Source organism: Mesoplodon bidens, assembly GCF_964165515.1.
Source record: "Mesoplodon bidens genome assembly, chromosome: 19".
NCBI classification, from domain to species: Eukaryota; Metazoa; Chordata; class Mammalia; order Artiodactyla; family Ziphiidae; genus Mesoplodon; species Mesoplodon bidens.
The window spans coordinates 26735665-26756894 of record NC_138179.1 but is presented as its reverse complement, the minus strand read 5'-3'; the positions used below and the strand labels follow the sequence as shown (position 1 = coordinate 26756894).

Below are 21230 nucleotides of genomic sequence, written 5' to 3'. Positions count from 1 at the left end.
AACTCTAAAGCATTGTATGAATATTAGAAATTAATTATTCTGCTAAGATCATACATTCCAGCATTAAATCATTTTCATATATGCTTTGGCTGGTAGCCTTTCTCTCAGCAATTTCACTTCCAGTATTTTGTCCTTTAAAAACAGAGGTGTGTGTGGCATTACTCGTAGAGGCAAAAAGTTGCAACCGTAGAGGACTGGCTGGGAAAGTTGTGGCACATCCATAAAATGGAATCACTGTTCAAATTCATCCTGTAGAAATGCACTTACTGACATACACTCTTGACCTTTATTAAAAAAATTCATGTATGTGTAACATAAGTAAAATAATCCCCAATACAGCTTATTACAACAATATCTGTTATGTCAAATAGCCAAGAGTTGTGATGATAATTTTCTGATAATTCTTATCTTTCAACTTGTTAATTCATTCTAATTGAATTTATTCAGCTTCTTCCTTTTGGTCTCTCTGTTTTACAAGATTCGATCAGTCAAAGCCATCTATAACATTTTATCTTCCAGTCGCTGAATTTTATGGATTGCTTTCATCCTTGGAAGGCATTCCCACTTTCAAGCTGCCCTATGGCTTTAAATGAAGTACGCATATGGTTTACAAAACATGGGTGTAATTCCTTTTCATATTGTCATGTTAGTGGTTTCTTACATATACATGAATCTCTTTCTGCATTAGTCAGGACTTCATAAATCAGAAGCTAAACCTCATTTTCTCTCCTTAAAAGAAATGTAATAACTGTTTTCCAATGCTTTATTTTTCCTACTTTCACAAAGAGAGATCACAGAAGCAGGGTACGAAGAAGAAATCCTCAGAACTAAATGAATAACAGCTAAGAGAAGTATTTAAAAAATGTGAAATGTTACTTGAATCCTATTATAAACATGACGGAAGGACATTTTCTCCCTATAGAGCTCTATCAGAAGCTGGAGAACGTTCGTGCACACCAACCACACATCTGCATTCTTTCAGTTAAACACCAGCTCCCTTAAAAAGGCAGGAAGGGACTTCCCTGGCAGCCCAGTGGTTAAGACTCCGTGCTTCCAATGCAGAGGGTGTAGGTTCGATGTCTGGTCGGGAAACTAAGATCCTACATGCTGAGGGGCGCGGATAAAAAAAAGCAGGAAGCGCTTCCTTTTTGCCAAGGACTATTGCTTTCTTTATCTGCTGCTCAAAAACTCAGGCAAATTCTTGTGGCCTTGTGCTCTTCGCTCTGCTTACACTAAAGAAATGCACTAATGAAAATCGCCTCACATTCCCTTATTTTAATTTTATGAGACTGCTTAACAACACTAGAACTAAAATATTTCCAACGTTATTTAGAAAATACTGTAATTTAAGAAGCTAGTTGATACCATAATAACCATGAAATTCGACAGCAGTGGAAATCATTGAGATTTTTTAAGTATTACAAGGCTTCCCAATGAAATCACAGTCCAAGGCAAGTGGAAGGAAACAATGTGATGAATACAGTAAGATGAAGAAATTATTCATGCGTCCAACAGCACTGATGAAGGGCGGACGCCACGCCCAGCGCTGCTGCAGGGGTGTGAGAAAGTTCCAGAAGAAGAGCAGGACGGCTGTGTGCGTGAGAGGTGGGCCGGGCAAGGAAACCAGCCTACGGAGGCAACGAACGGAAGTGACAGGCACTGCCACTTGTCAGCACAGAAAGAACCCCACCAGTTTAAAACCGACAGAACCCAACTCACCCCCTGCAGCAAACGTACTTCCTACAGACTGCAAACTAACATAGCCATCTAAGCTCATTTAAACTTCTAAAATTTCTAAAACCTTGGTTTATGTTCAGCTTCCACAAATTTCTGCCTAAACGTAAATCATTTATTTCCTCCAGATATTTCTTTGCTACAACTGAAGGGTTTTTCCCTGTGATGAATTCTTGAACCACCTTTTTCTTTCTGGTGGTGGTGGGAACGGAGGCAGGCAGCTCCAACTCAAGGCCATTCTGTATTATCTTTTATAATATTGGGGCATTTCTAAACCATTTGATGCTTATTCATTCCTTGTTGTTTTCTGAGTCTCCACACTTTTGTCTGAAGCCTCTATTTAAAATCCGTGTAATTGAAACAGAAGACAGCAGTTAATATCCCAAGGATAAATGCAGTTCTTCAATTTTTAAAAGGAGCCTGAAAACTAGAATGCTTTCCTGGCTTAATCTTATGACCCAGATTTATAATTACATTAAAAGTAATAATTTAAAAAATATTTTGAAACCTAGACCCCAAAATAGCCATATAAATCCATTTTGCTTGTACTGCTTTTTATTCCAATTTTCATTAAAAACATGTTCATTGTGAAACCATGATCATTCTCTTAGCCAGGGAATATGGGAGGGCAGCAAAGGGTAGGAGCAACTTGGAAGAGATGGCGTCATGGTTTACAGGAGGGATAAAGGAGCAGGGCTGTTTGAACCTCACTGTAAGACTGTTTTGATGTTTAAAATTGTAACAGAAAATTAACTTTATTTGAAATAGATTGATCCTTCTCCAAAAAGCTGGTAACACATTGTAAAAAACACAATGATGTTAGGCATTACCGAATGAAAACGCTCATGGTTTACAGACTACCAACTCACGCATCCACTCAGCCAAGCTGTTTTCCTGCTGGTAACTTGAATTCCAGTTTTAAAACCGTGCCAACTCCTCTTGGGTGTTCTGGTGATGAAAATGACTTTCTTTATGTTTTAGCCAAGACTTTTCCACCACAGCATCTTATGAGAAAGCCACAAGGCTGGGGCACCCCACAATGACCAGGTTGGGGGAAAAAACTATTTTAGAGAATCACTTTGATGTTTAAAATAATACATAATAGGGAGGGGAAGATGCATTAAAAATAATGTGCTAATTAATTTTTTGATATATTCTGATTCCACATACCAAGTTTACTGAATACTGAATTTTTGATTTTTTTTTTAAGCTGGATATGCTTGTTTAAAATACACTATTTTGCATAGTGGTGGTTTAAAACGCAAACAAGTCAAACCAAAGAAAGAACAGCACATAATAATGTAAGCTCAGGGGAATGTACCCGAAGTGGGTAAGAGGAGAAAGTCTGACGGCCCTAAAATAGTTCCTAACCCTGAATCCTGGTCATTTGAGGCAGATACTTTTAACACTCTCTCTCCTGAAAATATTTGAAAACCTTTCACCTCAAAAGAAAAGACAAATTGATTCTGTGCCCCAGACCTTGTAGGACACAGGTTCCCAGGACCTTCCCAGCTACAGGTGCAATTTTGGAAGGTTTTTATTTTTTAATGTGACAATATCATCATCTAAGAAGTAACAAAATCGTGATCCAGCTGAAAGGTGACACACTGACCTGATTGATGGAGTTGGCAGCGCAGGAAGCCAGGCCAGTTCCGATAAAAGTCAGCAGGAAGCAGGGCCAGTCAAAAGGTGCTGGGGCCAAGGCAAATCCGGCTGAGGTGGTGCTGACCACGAGGGCTGCAACAGAGAAACAGAGCAGAGCTCGTCACCATGCAGGGCCAGACGGTAATGGCCAAGCAAGCCCCCTCCATGTGAAACAATCCACTATAACAACATGACCTGTAGGCTGATCTTTCATTAAAAAAAAAGTTTTACAAAACATTTTTCTGATTATAAAAACTATATGTGTTCACTATAGAAAAATGCCAATTTTCCTTTAACTCCATTACACTCAAGAGTGAAAAATAAGATAGGCATTTCAGATCCAGTCATTCACTTATTCATTCAACAAACATTTACTGCACACCTAACCCATGACCAGTACCGTGCTGGACATTAGGCGTTTTTCTGAGCAGGTCAGGCTCCTTTTTGCCTCCAGGTCCTTGTACTTTTTGTTCCCTCTGCCTCTTCCCATGACTGGATCCTTCTCGTCCTTCAGATCTTGTCTTAAATATCACGTCTTAGGGAGAACCTCCCTGACCGTCTCACGTGCGGGAGGCCCTCCCCAGGTACATCACCCTTCAATTTCCTTCCCGGTACTTGTCACACTCCAGCACCTCCATGGAATATAAGCCCGTGGAGGCAGGAGCCCTAGCCATACCTACCTAGCAAGAGATGCGCAAAACTCAAGCAGCACCCTCCTTTGCGGAGGCTTGTCACTCTTTCCAGACATCACAACATCAACCGCTAAGCGTCACAACAGGCCGTGTTCCTGGATCAGTCATCTTGTTTTGCACAACTCAGCAGCCCTGAACATGGGTTCAGTGGCTCCTCACGTGTCGCCCCTTGTGTGGTGACAGCCAGGACTGGGAGAAGAGTCCTCAACACCCAGGCTCCTTCCCAGCGGTACCCGAAGAACAAAGGGTCCATGGTGTCAATGTGGGAATTCGAAGGAAAACAGCCAGCAGGGTTCTCCCTCTCAAAGTGGAACTCAGTAAATTGCTTCTCTCCATAGAGTAAATCAGTTGAAATAATTCTTGACTCTATTTTGAGACCTTGAATCTTAGACCAAAAGTAGACTACTGGGCTTCCCTGGTGGCTCAGTGGTTAAGGATCCACCTGCCAATGCAGGGGACATGGGTTCGAATCCTGGTCTGGGAAGATCCCACATGCCACGGAGCGGCTAAACCCATGCGCCACAACTACTGAGCCTGTGCTCTAGAGCCCGTGAGCCACAACTACTGAGCTTGTGTGCCTAGAGCCCGTGCTCCTCAACAAGAGAAGCCACTGCAATGAGAAGCCCGTGCACTGCAACAAAGAGTAGCCGCCGCTCGCCACAACTAGAGAAAGCCTGCATGCAGCAATGAAGACCCAACGTAGCCAAAAATAAATAAATAAAGTAGACTACTTATAAACATCTATGGTAGTTAAAAGAGTGTAGAAAATCCATGATAACTTTCTCAATATATAATTAGTAAAATCTAGAGTCACCAAAATAAAAAACAACTTTAGATGTCTCTAAATATCCAGGTCAACATTTTGTATTGTGATTTATAAATAAGTTTTAAAAATCAATTACCACCATAGTGGAAAAGATAGCAACACAGTCACTGAACTGTCAAGCTAAAAATACTGTAAAAAGAAAATTCACTTTGTTTAAAATTGAAAAGGGTATGTAGACACACAAAAGCAGTGTTTTTCTTTTTACCTGCCCCCAGAGCATGACTGGGTAATGGACAATAAACACAGAAAGCACATCAAATTTTTGACTGATGGGTCAAGTGGTAAGTTGAGAAGAGATAGAAAGCAGTTTACAAAACAATGACAGACAGAAAAGGACAATGTTTTAGTAAGACTTAGAAATGATTAAATTTACAAAATGGAAATATTGCCTCATTTAAAAATATACAAATTGTAAACGGTAATACACATAAAGAATGTGTATTATTTTTTTATAATACAGGGGCCAGTATTACTACAAAGGAAGAAATCTGAATTTTGTAACACATTTCTAAAAAAAAGATCAAAAGCTAACAAAGAATGTATTTATACTTACTTCATCAAAGCAATTAATTTAAAGAAAGAGAAAGGAAAAGAAAATTGATAAATTGTAAAACTGACCAAAGCAATACTCTCACACAGCACTGCCACAATGGTAATTAAACTGTTCATTGATTTCCTGGGATTCATTACATGGAATCATTTTGCAGCACCAGGATCTCATTAACAGTGAATGTAATATATTCTTTCATTCACGGCACTTGAAATTATATTTTATTTGGTAATCTCATATTGTCCCTTCACAAATAAACATAAAATCAATGTTGCCAATGAAGTATGACCCATCCAACAGAAGCCCAGAAGCGCTGTCCTGCAGGCCCAGGGGTGACTCTGGAGGTCCAAGGAAGAGGGATACCCCTACCCCGACGCACCCACTCCCACCTGCCCCTGGCTCGCGGGTGGAGGTCCAGCCCAGTCACAATCACCGCCATGCAGAGACTCAGCAGCCACCTAGGGAGATGCGTGGTGACAAAGGCAGCCCTGACACCTAGCAAAGCTGCAGCTCTACCCACGACTCTTTTTGGAACCATCAGGCTGGACCTAAGACTGGTCAGGGCCACGTCCTCCCAGATGCCGTCGTTGACAAGGAGTGACCAGATGCGGTCTCTGGTCTGCCTGCCTCCTCCAGGGAGAAGCTCTCTATAATTAAAAACAGGTTGTTATATTTTCAAACGGTCACAAGCAGGCACACCCTGGCTGGCCCAGAAGAAAGCAAGCCTCCCAGTGTGAGCTACCTGAGGACCACATGGCAAAGAAGCCCAGGCGGCCGCTAGGAGCAGAGTGGTCCAGGGACCTCAGACGCAGAGATGCAAAGGTATGAGTTCTGCCAGCGGCCCCTGAGCCCCAGGGGAGAAGCACAGCCCCGGCCCACAGTGATTTCAGCCCAGGGGGGCCCTGAGTGGAGGATCCGGCCAGGCCACACTTGGACTTCCGACCTTTAGGAACTACGAAGTAAGAACCTCGTGCTGTTTTAACCTGCAAAGTTTGTGGTAACATGGTTTGCAGTAAGAGAAAACGTGTGATACTGCAACAAGGGTGGCATTTAAGGAAGACTAGACTTCAGGACACAGAGGACTGACCAGAGTGGAGGAAAGCTCGCTCGGGAACCATGGAAAGGCCACTGCAGGGAACTGGGTGGGCAGGGAGAGGACCTGGCAAGGGTGGCAATGGTGCAAACACAGGTGGAGTGAGGGATCTTAAGGCAGTGACACGGGCCTTCAATATGGAATAAGCCGAATGGGTACAGCAGGGGAGAGACACGCAATTCAGTGACTCCAAGAATAATAAAGCCCTAAAAGGTCAGAGGGAACTCAGGGTCAACTAGTCTCATCTCTGTCCTGATGGAGGAATGGACACTATCCCTGGATCTGGCAACAGGAAGCGGTTTCTCCCTGGGCAACCCTGAACAGAAGGGCTCCAGCTGTGGGACGGATCTCTCTCTCTCTCTCCCAGACCAAGTCAGGACGACTCCCTCGAAACACCTCCCTCTGGATAGAACCCTTGTCTCTGGAGCAGCACTGAGTTAACCCCTCTTAGTACAACCTTCAATCATGCAAATGCCACTACCCACAGCCTCTGTCTCTCCAGGCGTACTGTCCACGGGACCAGCCACACGGCGCCTCCATGCTCCTGTCCACACTGAGTGACACCTTTTAGAGAAACACTAGTTTCTAGAATAACAAAAGCACTCAGCACAGTGCCTGGCAAGTAATAAGGGCTTAATAAGCAGCACTCTTGGTAATTATTAAAATGTGCTTCAAGATGATGTATTTTTCCAGCCACTATGCTTAGACTTAATATTTCAAAGCGGTGTCTTAAGGAACTCTGAGAAACAGCAAAACACTTCACAGAAGCTCCACGCGCCTCTGTCTTAGAACGTCCAGGGGAGTGCCCGGAGTGCAGTCCTTAAGAAATGTGGACTAACCATGATAGTGATAAAAACAAGACTTAACAATTGTGAAGCACTTTGCAATGCCAAAGTGCCCTTACATTTATTTAAGTCCCAGAAACACTGCACTTCAAAGCAGTGTGTGGATACCTCAGGGTTATGGGAAGCAAACATGAGAACTTTCACTTATATCTGACTTCTCAACTCTCTCTTTTAAAACACACACTTCGTATATCTTAAAATGAATATAATACATTGGTGTAAGAATACATGAATTTTACTTACAAGTAACTTTACATTTTTGTTATATATGACATATTTATATACAATAGCATAAATATTTTATAAATATACACACGTGCACTTAAAACTTTTTTACTGATAAAGTACACGACTAACAAACTTTGCAGAAGCTTGCTCTAAAATGAACAGCAAGGCAAGCATTGGCGGGTATTACGTCTGATTTTATACACGGAGATCCAGCCGTCAACCAGCGGCAGTGAACTCAATCTACCGTCTAACCCAGAGTCATACGGTTTAGGCATAATATCTGGCTCTCTGCTTTATGGGATGTACTGTAGCAAGTACTCCAAAGACTCATTTTCAGAAGAAAATCCCACTAAAGGAAGGGAAGATATACACACACACCACCCAGCTGATTACAAAACCACCACTAGGCCAGCAGGGCTTGCGGGACACCGCGTCCCTGTGCATAACCCACGATGCCCCTGCAGCACGGGTCTCAAGGGGGATGGCCACAAGTCCCAGAGGAGGGAGCCCCGCGCTGAGGGGACGCGCCCTGCACGTCCTGGGCGCACGTGTAGCCAGGCTCCCCAGCTCCAGCTCACAGTGTGCTTTCCAGGGCAGCCAGGAACCACTGAAGGGGTTAGCCTTTTCCAATAAGCAATAGGTTTTCTCAGAGCAGCAGCTTTATCAGGAATGATTTTTTTTTTTTTTTTTTTTTGGTAAAGGCTCAATACTCTGAGAACTGTTGGTCTCTGAGCATAAGCATAATGGAGGCGCTTTCTTTTCTGAGATCGTCAGTTAGAAATAACTCTAATGATTATATTAAAACACCGGTCATCTACATCCTGCTTCATCTCTGTCTTTCAAGGCCTCGCTGTTTTTCAGCCCTGGCCCCAAAAGAATTAAGTGAAAAACAAAACTCCAATAAGTCAATTTGGATAGTTATCAACTCTGATAAAAGATCTGCTCAAATGATTGAAACCACTGGCTAAATGAGAGTTTGAGATTCTCTATAGATTTCAAATTATCCTTGTGATCTATTACATCTCATTATCCTTGATAGCAGATACTATGCAATATTATAACCCAAATCCTACAAGCCTGTGATGAATCTCTTGAAAGCATTTTTATGTACAAAGCTGCGCAAGAACAGGCAGTTAATGAATTTGTATGTGGTTTTGTTCACCGGTGGCTCCAAGCAATGGAATGTTTTTCTTAGCAGATCTCAAAAGTTCAAAATTATACAACTTAATTAAGAGGCAAGAATTAAGTTTTGTTTTTTTTTTTTTTTTTTTGCGGTACATGGGCCTCTTACTGTTGTGGCCTCTCCCATTGCGGAGCACAGGCTCCGGACGCGCAGGCTCAGCGGCCATGGCTCACGGGCCTAGCCGCTCCACGGCATGTGGGATCTTCCCAGACCGGGGCACGAACCTGTGTCCCCTGCATCGGCAGGCGGACTCTCAACCACTGCGCCACCAGGGAAGCCCAAGAATTAAGTTTTTTTCTGATTTTCAAATGAGCATGTATTTTTATTTGGTAGTTAGTTGTACTTAATGATTTCTTCCTCTCTCTTCATTTCTGTTAACACCATAAGCTTCAAATGGTTCAATTTCTAATTTAAGTGAGTTTTTTAGCCTTCACAGCTTGGCCATGTTCTGTGAACGTCCTGACGGTTATCTTACCCACACATGTACGGAGGAAAGTGGCAATTTTTATGCTTATTGTTATGTTCAGATGAAAAGTCAATTGATGAGAGACAGGGTACTTTTTTCTCAGCAACATTAAAGCCTGTCAATCAGGGGGTAACTGATTACAAACCATAACCACTTCCGGTTAAAAGATAAAAACTTTTTAGTGGAGATTTTTAATAACACAGCTGCAAAACTAAGAACTTGCCGGGCCTTCCAGTTTTCCCCTTTCTTTTTTTCATACTCAGTGACCAGAGCTGGTTTTAAAAATCCTAAAATCAAATAACTTCAAATTTACTGAGCAACACTGTTACCAAAATGAAACATTTAAGTACAGTCCCCCGGAAGCGTTGGGTTTGCACTCAAACAGCATTCAGAAAAGGAAGATGAAATTGCTATCAGGTCGGTGTAAATAAACACATAAATAAAAGCTGTTTATATCCAAGTTAATTATGCAACACTGAGTGAGACCTAAGAGTGTTCTTTCAATCACAGTTTTTCCTTGAACCATCAAAGATTGTCTACTTTGTCGTCCTATTTTTAGTTTTCCTTTTCAATAAAGAAATTTTTCTTTTCAATATACTTAATAACCAACACTTTGTAACCAACCTTTGTAACTAACTAAAAAAACGTTTCCATAAAACTGATGCTTACCAAGCTTTTAAGAAGTAAAAACGTTTCTTTTGAAAAATGAGTTTGGCAAGAAGACACTTAGTTGAGCACTTTTCATTAAAATAACGAAGATTTTTCTCAGTTTCATATCAATGACAACAGGTGAAGGTGACACTATACAAAGCAGACAGAGGAAATCTAGTGGCCCTAGGTCATCTAGTTCAAGTACAATACTTTTCAGTCACCACTAAACATTTCAACTATTATATAACAGTAAAATAATTATTTGTAATTAAAAGGCTAAGCTGTTCCAAATTCTACAAATGGTGGCAACAGAGTTCATTACAGTTTTCTTTTTTTCCCATCGAGCTTCTGTTTTTTGAGCACCTATTATGGGCAGGGCAGGAGCGAGGCCCTAGCAATGCAACAAGCCAGGAAGATGGATGTGGTCCCAGGCCTCCTGGTGCCCACAGGCTGGTGAAGATTCAGACAAGCCAACAGGCATGACCACAGAGCGTGGGAGCATGTCAGAGGGGTGCAGTCGTGGACGAACGCTGTGAGGGGTGTGAAGGGCTCCCGGCCGAGTGCCCACTCACACTGAGGTCAGAGGTGTGACCGAAGGCTGAGGAGGAGCTGGCCTGCGAACGGGGAAGCGGGGAGACGTGACCGCGAGAGGCAGGGCGACAGCAAGGACAAGGCCGCAGGGTGAGGGAGCGCCAGACAGACCTACCCTCCTGAGGCATCTACGTGGCCCACTCCTACCAGAAACCAAATGAAATGATGGAATAAAAATGAAAACTGGAGAAAAACCTACATCAGCAATAAATTAGGTAAAGAGAGGATACTGAAACCCTCAAGAAATGTTTGTTAAATACAGTGCAGATGAGATGAAATTGAAGACAGTTGCTGAGAGCTGACTTATTACTTTCACTATTTGAATAGCAGAAAATTAGACTACCTTAATACCAAGTGGGAAGAAAATGGATAAATATGGGAAATAAAGGCTATCTGACGGGACCCTGTCTTCCTGGCTGGTGTGGAGGGTGAGGGGCCAGAAGCAGAGGCCAGGGTGGACCACGGCGACACGGACCCACTTCATGCAACAGCAGGACTGTCTGGAGGCAGCTGCATCACAGCTGGAGGGAGAGAAGAGCAGTCATACCAGAGAGAAAGCAGGGCCTGGCTCAGACGTACTCCTCACCAAGCCGAGGCAGAGATGAATCTGAGGACCTTAACCCGAAGAGCAAGCCCTGCACCAACACTGCCCCTGCACAGCGGGTATGCCTGGCAGGCAGGGGCACTGGGGCAAAAGCTGGGCACAGACACATTGTGTGCTGAGCGTGGAAGCGGATGGCACGAGAAACCAGACTTGGGAAAAAGTAGGATGCTGGCTCTGTGGTTTCAAAAACACGTTGGAAAAACCTTTTCAGAGAAAAAGTTCCCTTGCTGGTTGCCTCTGTGTCTCCTTTGGGCCACAGGAATGTTTTACCAGTAATGGAAACTGAGAGCCTCTATCCTCAAGCTTAAAATGCAAGAGAAGTCCAACAATACCATGTCAAACTGGGTGGTATGTTATCATGTGCTTTTGTATCTTAAGACAACACTACTTATTAAAAGAGAAGGTCATCAAAAACAGGGTAAGCACAGGGACACAAAAAGATATGCACAGAATCAGAATTTTTTAAAAAGTACAGAAAGCATTTACATTATGATCTTACTTTTGTTTAAAAAGCAAAAATATCTGAATGGCATGTATAGAAAAACATTCTAGAATACACCAAAATCATCAAAATGGTTATCATTTTGAGAGGGTAGACTTATAAGGAGATTCCATTCGTCTCATTTTTGCTTATCTATATTTCCTATTTGTTCTAAAAGTAAACACTTACTAATAAAAATACTGCTTTAACATTTAACAAGCATATAAATATTAAGGTATTTATTTCAAAATATACATTAAAATTAAAAAAATTAAAATTCTACTCAACTAATATTTTTATGAAAATGAGAAAAATCCTTTATGCAGTATCTGAGAGCTGATGATTACAGTACATTGACTTAAAAACTACAAGCAATCTAAAATAAAATTGTATCCTCGATTCTTGGGGTTTTTTTTTTTCCTTTTAATAAAAAGCAGCATTCTAGGTTCTAGGGGAAAAAAATATATACACTGACAGACTGTAGTTTATATCAGTTCCATGGACAGCCCAATCTATTGGTTCCAATAAACAATCTATTTTAGTGTTCTGGTCTCAGAAAATGTGTTGTAGCTTTTCAGCACAGACATTATTCAGGAAAAAATTTCTGCTTTTTATTGACACATATTAAGTATAAACTCAGCTGAGTCACCAAAGCTTCTTATGATCCTAATCCAAATAAAATTTCTTCACCCCAGTGTGGTCCTTGCAACAAACTCCAAAAACATATTGTAAATAGCTCAGCTGGCAAGAGAAACTCAAGGGAGACATATCATTACTTCTTTATAAACTCAGTCTTACTTCCTTTCACAGAAAAAAAATATCTTAAATGGCATTATCTCCTGCAAACTTTGGCCCAGATCCTGGCATAAATGCCAAGGCATCATCCCACTGCCACCCTCCTATCCTACAAAGGAAATGTAAAGACGTCACTGTGTGGCTCTTCACTTAGTCTACAGTTAGTTATTCTCAGCCTATTACAGCTATAAACAGAAGGAGGCAAAGAAAGGAAGACGAGTTCTCTAAAAGTGATCACTGACTCCCAGGTATTTCTGTCTCAGCTATCGTTAGCTATAAACGAACTGTCCAAGATGTTAAGAGTCCAAAAGAAATCAATTTATAGATACCAGGGATTTTCTTTAAAAAAAAACATCCTGCTGACTCCAAGACATGTGTGAATTCAAGTAATAAAATAAACAGGGAGGTAAGAGGTCAAATAAGAGGGTCGGGGTCACCCAAAGGGTGCTGCCTCTTTAAATGGAATAAGCAGAAGGAAATGACTTTAATTCAATTAGCTCATCCAGAAGCCTGGGGCATGGAATATATAAAATGCTCCGAGGAGAAATTTACTGCCCAGGGCTTTTCCATCTGTGGCTGCAGGGGAGGCTGCTGCTCTCTGCTCCCTCCCTGTACCTCGCCTGTGCACATCTCTCCTGTGTGGTCCAGAGCCCCCAGCTGGCTGCTCCCGTGCCAGTGGTGGCAAGGGCTGCTCTGGCTCACGGGAAGGAAGGGGCGAGCTCTCCCACATCCTCCAGGCCACTGGGGCTGGGCCTGGCCCTCTGCCTGTGCAACCCTTCCTTCCCTTTCTCGAAGGGTGGTCCAGGACCACCTGCATCACATCATCTGCAGGCGTGCCAAAATGCAGAGCTTTGGGTCCAGTCCCAGGCCTCTGGGAGTTGATCTCAGGGGACAGCAGAAGCCCCGTCTGAACACACGTGCCACGTATGCTCCTTAGCAAACTGACACCTGGGGACCGGTAAGTCGACAAGCAAGATAAATAGAGCACAACATGTACCATTAAAGAAGGGATTTAGTCATTGCTTTAGATTTCAGACACCATGTTTTAAATACCAAACCCTGCATCTGGAATGCCTATTCAGATATACAGCAGTATAAGGTACAGAAAAGGAAAACCAATACATCTGGTATGAAGGGAAGGAAAATGTGCCCCCAGCACCCCCCAAATGATCCTAAACCAGTTATCATCCTTTCCTATCTGTCCCTAAAGAAATAAGCATTATGAAAACAAACTCTGAGATGTTATTTTAAATTAATTATTTAAAGTACCTTGTTTGAGACTCTAAGAAGAAACATTGATAATTAGTTCCTGACTTTTCAGTCTGTCAACGCTGGCTTCCTGAGTGCCAAATAAAATAACTTCATAGCCGGGCATCTTAGGAGACCTCTACCATTTAAGTGTTGATCACTTCCTTTATGGACTGGCTTTCTTTTGGCTTCCGTGACAAAGCCATTTCCTCTTTCCCTTCCTCTGACCATTTATTTCCTTAAAGACTCCATTATACACTCTGCCCAATCCTTAAAAGGGGACATGCCCCAAAGTCCTGTCCTTGGCCTTCTGCTCTGGTCACTCTACACTTGACCTCTGGTAACCCTGCTCACCACCACGGCTTCACAGTCAACCCTACACTGAAGACCGCTTGCTTTTCTGGCCCAGTGGTCTAGCTGAGCTCCTGTCCTTCACAGCCAGTGCCCGCTGGACCTCTCCACCTGGATATGCCCGCAGTAACTCGAATTCTGTGTGTCCAAAACTGTTCTCCCCCAAACCTGGTTCTCCCTTCATTGTTCACATTCTTAAGTCTCAACACAACCATTCATCCAGTCTTCCACAGCAGAAGGCCCCAAGTTGTCCTAGAGCAGGGGCAGCAAACTCAAGTGCCTGCAGGGGCACCCAGGTGACGAAGTTATTTTTTTAATTTAAGGAACAAGTGTATAGGTCTTAACATGGTCTCTTTTACACAGTTTGCAGATGTCACCCCATTTAAAACTCAGTATTGACCTAGGAAGTAGGTATCATTATTATCCCTACTTTACAGATGGGTAAACTGAGGCACAGAGATGTATGGAACTTGCTCAAGGTCACTCAACCAGTGAGAGTGAGGATGTGAGGGCAGGGACTCCAGCCCAGAGGTCACTACTGTATGTTCTCTCTCAGAACTGGGCTAGGTGGAGGACAGCAAGGAGCACAGTGCCCAGGACCGGGGAAGGCTTGCTACATCTAACAGCAGTCAAGACTCCTTGCAAGTCCGTGTCCTAAACCTTCTACCTTATGGCCCCCAGCACTCCACCACATCTACCTGAGGTTCTGTTCATTCCACTTCCTTAATATTTCTCTCTCTCTCCGCCCCCTTTTCTCCTTAACTCAGCCCCAAGTCATTTCGCAGTTGACCACCACTGATGTGTTTGCCACCATCCTTGCCTCTCACTAGTCCATGCTCTATAGCTGGGGTCAGCAAACTTTTTCTCTAAAGGGCCAGACAGGAAATATTCCAGGCTTTCCAGGACATAAGTTTTCTGTGGCAATGACTCAATTCTGCTGAGGTAGCATGACACCAGCACAGAACCAACAGCTGTGACTGTGTTCCAATAAAACTTTATTTACAAAATCAGACAAGATTTGCTCAACAGTGTAGTCACTAGCTTTCTTTGCAGAGAAACACTCTACGTTCCCACACATGTGGGACAATCCCAGAGTCCCTACAAGAAGCAAAGCACAGCAGTGAGCTGGGAGTCCCAGTGCCCGTGGGTTCACTGCCCATCAAACCCAGCAGTGCAGTCCTTTTTGTTTCCAGAACTGAAACAGAACACATTATCTTACTGCATCGTTACAGGGCAGTAGGTGTGAACACACAAAAGATAAGGAAATAAGCAGGATAAATATTCTGTGTTAACTGCAAATAAAAGAGAGACTATTTTTAGTACAATATGTTTAGGGTAATACTATTTACTATTCTGCATAAACAGAATTCCAAAAATTTGATTTCAAATCCCAATTAAGTTGAAGAGAGGAAAAATACTAAGAGGGGACCTGTAGTTTCAAAATCATTCCTTTTGGGGCAATAACAAAATAAGCATTTTGTTTAACCAAAAAAAAAAAAAAACAAAAAAAACACTCTCAAGTAAGAATCTGACTAGACTGGAAAAACAAAGTACCTGTGAGTTTGATTTTGGACAGCCGAGCCAAAATTCCTGGCAAATCATCCACACGCAGCTTCATCTCTTTCCACTGCTTTTCTTCTTTTGTCTCTGTTCCCACAGCTATAGAGCCTTCAATTACTGGGGTGGGTTCTAGTTCTATCGATTCTTTTTCATTTGGCTTTCTGGACAGAGACAGGCTTGGGGGTGAAAGAGGTCTCATCTCGTAAATTTCGGCTTTGGCCTCATCCAAAGATGCTTTTTCAAGGAAAGGAGATGCCACTGGTTCCGGCTTTGGTTTTATTTGCTGGCTGAAGCTTCTGTTCAGTTGTGTGACATACTGAATAAAAAAGGTACACGTTACTAGGAAACCAAGGCCCAAAATGCTCTTAAATGGTTGTTCAGTAGCTCCTTCCATCAGTCCAACTTGTAAAATACCTAAAAGATTTTCCTATACCTTTAAAAATACTCACTGAAGTAACTCGTGTTAGAGTGTATTACATGGGAATCACTCTACTAAGAAATATGGAGAATACAATTAACTGGTTTTTCAAATTCTGCGGCTTAGAAAATCCTAGGAATTTTAAGTCCCTTGAAAGAAAGATAAATTTATTTCATATTCATCTCCCCCAGAATTTCCCTCCATGTAGTACCAGAAACTGGAGGTTTCATATTCCAAATACAAAGAAAAAGTTTTCTATAATCAAGAGCCAAGGCAACCTGCTGACTTTCCATGTTTCCAGGTGAACAGTGCAGGCGGACATACTCAGTGGGGGACACAACCCAGGGCTCAGTGACCTTAGAGCAGTGGGTGTGGGGAAAGAATTGGATTTCAGAGTCAGATAATCTCTATTACTTACTAGCAAAAAGGAGTAACTATGACTAATACCCTTGAGGCACTTCACAGTTTTATGTAACATATATCTTTAGAGTTTATCGAATACATATCTCATCCAATGTTCTCAAAAGTTGTTAAAAAAGATGGATCATTATTATTATCTCTCGCTTTAGTTTTCAGATGAGGAAACCAAGGCTCGGAAATAAACTGACAGAGACAAGAATCAACAACTAGTTACTTATAGATGCTCCTGGGACTTGGAGCAACCTATCCTGATAACCAGTTAAGCAATTTTTCATTACATCACAAAGACCTGAAATTACATATACTCATCTTAGAAAGGAGTTACAAACTCATGAATGAATTCAGAGTTCTGTTTACATAAAAAAAGGCATTAAACATATTTGAGTTTCTGTTCTAAACATCCATTATCCTCGATCCCCAACTTTAAGTCTGAACATTTCTGGAAATTAAAATCTCTCATCAAAACAATGAGTTTCATTAAGATTTTAAAAGTTAAAGTGGGCATTTTAAGTTAAAAAAAAAAGGTGAGAGAAATGTCAAACAGGACTTCAGAGTATGAATTTGCTATTCTTTCCTGCTTGCACTGAAATCATGAGTTTTTAGCTGTCGTTTCTTCATCCTATGATCCTTTGCCATTTGAGAAAGTGGCAAATATAAGTTACCACACTGCCGATACCACGAAGTCGACCTGGACAAAAGCCTACAAGAGGACTGAGCTATATTACCAACGCCCACTGTAAAATGCCCAGCAAATCACAAACTCAATTTGTTTGAATCTGCCCAGAAGGGCATGTGTTTAAAAGACTTTTGAATACACTGCTGATGTTAGAAAACAGGAAGGTCACACGGTTAAAGCAATCATTTCTGTATTACTGATGTATTCACAGAACTTTAAAGAATTTAAAAAGATGCATCATAACAGTTCAGCTTTTCCTAATTGTGGCCTAGTCAAAACATGCCAGCAGTTTTCAATCTTTTCCCAAACTTAATCAATAAGTTCAAGATCATACTTTAAAACTCAGACACCAGAATTATTCTGGTTTCAGTTAAGCATAAACAGAACAAGGGATTAAAGTTGTGGATAAACTTCAGACCACATGAAATAAAAGTCCTTTTCAAAGAGACTTCTTAGAACTCTTCTTACAGTCCCCTCATAGAGGGAAAGTAAAGGCAGGGAGCACAAAGTGAGGATGGTCTTCTGAACGTACCATGTGCCTGAGGAAGTTAAAGTGCTGAAATGTAACCCACTGTTGATTGACGTTCCTGAGAAGATGCAGGAACCTACGTGGTGACTCCTGCAAGGCTCTCCTTTCTAGATACCAGAAACATCCTCCTACCCAGCCTGTAATAGAGAGGAAGGGGGAAAAAATGTTAAAATCGTTAATACTTCTCACCAAGTGATGACTGGACCTACCCAGAAGCAGAGCCCGCACCACAGTAAGAAACACATGAGTGATGGGTCAGAACTCTGAAATGACCTGATGCAGACCTGTGAATGAACAGTACTGAACAGCCCTGCTCACTGTTGAAGTGAGTGTAATTCTCCAGCAGGGCTAGGGAACTTTTTCATCTCAGGATCATTAGGCTTTTATTCTATCAAATGCTGAAATGACCAAACCATAGATCTTTTTAAGAATAAAATATAAGGCTTCCCTGGTGGCTCAGTGGTTAAGAATCCACCTGCCAATGCAGGGGACACGGGTTCGATCCCTGGTTCGGGAAGATCCCACATGCCGCGGAGCAACTAAGCCCATGTGCTACAACTACTGAGCCAGCACTCCAGGGCCCGCGAGCCACAACTCCCGAGCTCATGAGCCACAACTCCCGAAGCCTGGGCGCCTAGAGCCTGTGCTCTGCAACGAGAAGCCACCGCAATGAGAAGCCCGCACACCGCAACGAAGAGTAGATCCCGCTCGCCGCAACTGGAGAAAGCCCACGCACAGCAACGAGGACCCAATGCAGCAAAAAATAAATAAATTAAATTAATTAATTAAAAATTTTTTTAAATTAAAAAAAGAATAAAATATAAAACAATCAGTTCAGTCACTTTTTACAAAGTATAAAATAAGAAGCAGATTTTTTCACAATAAATAACAGTAAACTGGAAGATATGTTTCAGATTAATATTTTGGCGATGTCAGGTAAGCCAAGGAAAAGGGAGAGGAAATAGCTCTCAATAAAGTATGAGTCTATGAACCTAGTTAGGAAGAAGCTATTTTTGTTGTATCCGAATTTGGCTTTTAATCATTTCTCTCTAAACCTTCTCTCAAACATCAACAAATCCAATGCTTCCATGTAAGGCCTCATCCTGGGCAAGCCTTCAACAGGACCACAGCACAGACACCAGCCACCCTCCTTTCTTTTAAGTCTCTCCTTCCATGGCTTCCATGACCCTAAGGACCCCTGGTTCTCCGCCACCCGCAACTTATCACTTCTTGGGTTCCCGCGGTGGCTCCTCTTGCTGTGTCAGCCACGTGAAGGCAGTTGTGTCATTGCTGTTCTGAGTACTACATACTGTCCCTGAACAAATGTAATTCCAGGGTAATTGTTCATCTTCAACCCATTTCTAGAGTCACTACGCCTCTTTCCATCTGCTGAGTATCTCCACGTGGATGGGTTCTAGTACATCTCTGAGAACGTTACTCTCACCCTTATCTCTACTCTGTTCCCTACTGCTGATAGAACCATCACCTACTTGAGATTCCAGGACCACCGTGAACTCTTCCTTCATCACCTACTTTGAGATTCCAGGACCACCTTGAACTCTTCCTTCATCACCTAATAATCATCAACTCCAGTCAACTCTGAAACACTGGTCAAATCTGTCCACTTCTTTCCCTGCAGCTGAGAGATACAGACCATTGTCATCTCACACTTGGGACTACGGTACAGGCGTGGGATTCAAGCCACTTGCCCTGACTTCGGTTAACTCTCTTTCCTCTCCAACCCAAGTCCCATAGAGCCAACGGTTTCCTTCTGAAGCCCGGAATACACATCACCTGCCCAAACCTGTACCTATGGCTCGCTGTCTCGAGCTCTGCACTGCGCGCGCCACCATTCCAGCTCGTGCATCTTTGCTGACGCTGCTTCCTTGCTGGCACGGTCCTGCCTCCACCCGCTGCCTGTAAAATGTCGAAGTCTCCTCCAACTACTCCATCACTTCACACTCTTTTTGTATGGCACTTCTTTCTTTCTTTCCTTTTTAAGATTTATTTTGATGTGACCATTTTTAAAGTCTTTATTGAATATGTTACAATATTGCCTCTGGTTTATGTGTTGGCTCTTTGGCCAAGAGGCATGTGGGATCTCAGCTCCCCGACCAGGGATGGAACCCACACCCCCTGCATTGGAAGGCGGAGTCCCAACCACTGGACCGTCGGGGAAGTCCCTTGCGGCACTTCTTAATGCAAATATTTCCATTTGTTTCTGCATCATATTTTTCAGTTCCTCAGGGGTTCCTCACCTCTGTTACAACAGCTAGCAGAGTGCCTTCCATATAAGAATGAGATGATGTCTGATGACTGGGTCACCCACATCGCTCACCTGGACTGTGGGAAGGAGAGCTATCACCACCCCTCAGTAAATATGGCAATTATCTCAGACTGGAGATAAATCCCTTCTTCACTGGAATCATATTCTCAACCCTCAGGTAAGTATGAAATGTTTATTTTCCACATACATGAATATGTGTTGTCTGTATATGGGTACAGGAAGGAACGGTACTGTTGAAATCAGGCCACTTATTGAAATTTCCTTTGAATTCAGTCCTCTGATAGTAAAGGTCTGTTATCTATTTATTTGATGCTGTGTGTTTTTCATTTTTTGCCTTGACATTGTTCTTTGGGATAATACAATTTGAATATTAAAAGAGTATGTCGAGGGCTTCCCTGGTGGCGCAGTGGTTGGGAGTCCGCCTGCCGATGCAGGGGGCGCAGGTTCATGCCCCGGTCCGGGAGGATCCCGCGTGGCGCGGAGCGGCTGAGCCCGTGAGCCGTGGCCGCTGGGCCTGCGCGTCCGAAGCCTGTGCTCCGCAGCGGGAGAGGCTGCAGCAGTGAGGGGCCTGCGTACCGCAAAAAAAAAAAAAAAAAAAAGATTATGTCGAGAAGACATCAAGTTTTCTTGTTCTGGGCCTTAATTTCAAAATGAGTTTTGAGTTCCATTGGTCCAATGAGAAATGCATGTTCCTGTGAGGAAAAGAACCACTTTGGAAAATATCTCTCAAGATTATGTGGGTTAAAACCGAGATTTTATGGGGGGGGGGAAACAGCTAGGAAACTGTACTTTTAAATGATGAAAAAACCACTTCATTTAGGCAAAACACGTCATATCTCTATGAATCAGTGCCCAGAAATTTAAAGACATTTTGGTCCCATGTAAACAACTGTAGGTTTGAAGATACACATGGCTTATAATAGATGCGTTAAAAATCTGGAAACATATGATCATATCCACTATTCACCATCAACACTGAGCCATGATTGTAGGGCTTTTAAAATGAAGTGCACACGACTTCCCTGGTGGTGCAGTGGCTAAGAATCCGCCTGCCAATGCAGGGCACACGGGTTCGAGCCCTGGTCCAGGAAGATCCCACATGCCACGGAGCAACAAAGCCTGTGCGCCACAACTACTGAGCCCGCGTGCCACAACTACTGAAGCCCGCACGCCTTAGAGCCTGTGCTCCGCAACAAGAGAAGCCACTGCAATGAGAAGCCCGCACACTGCAACGAAGAGTAGCCCCCGCTCACTACAACTAGAGAAAGCCCGTGCGCAGCAACGAAGACCCAACGCAGCCAAAAATAAATAAATAAATAAATTTATTTATTTTTAAAAAAAATGAAGTGCACAGATAA

At 42.7% G+C, this 21230-nt stretch overlaps 1 protein-coding gene across 2 annotated transcripts in view; it reads right to left on the bottom strand.

The window, feature by feature from the left end:
• Positions 1 to 21230, bottom strand: part of COX10 (cytochrome c oxidase assembly factor heme A:farnesyltransferase COX10) — a 111224-nt gene that overhangs the window by 87872 nt on the left and 2122 nt on the right. For both annotated transcript variants that reach the window (XM_081219284.1, XM_081219285.1), the window contains exons 2-4: positions 17589 to 17722; positions 15537 to 15858; positions 3347 to 3471 (exon numbers count right to left, since the gene is read on the bottom strand). In XM_081219284.1, coding sequence (XP_081075410.1) covers positions 3347 to 3471; positions 15537 to 15858; positions 17589 to 17722 — 581 coding nt within the window. The remainder of the gene's footprint in view (positions 1 to 3346; positions 3472 to 15536; positions 15859 to 17588; positions 17723 to 21230) is intronic.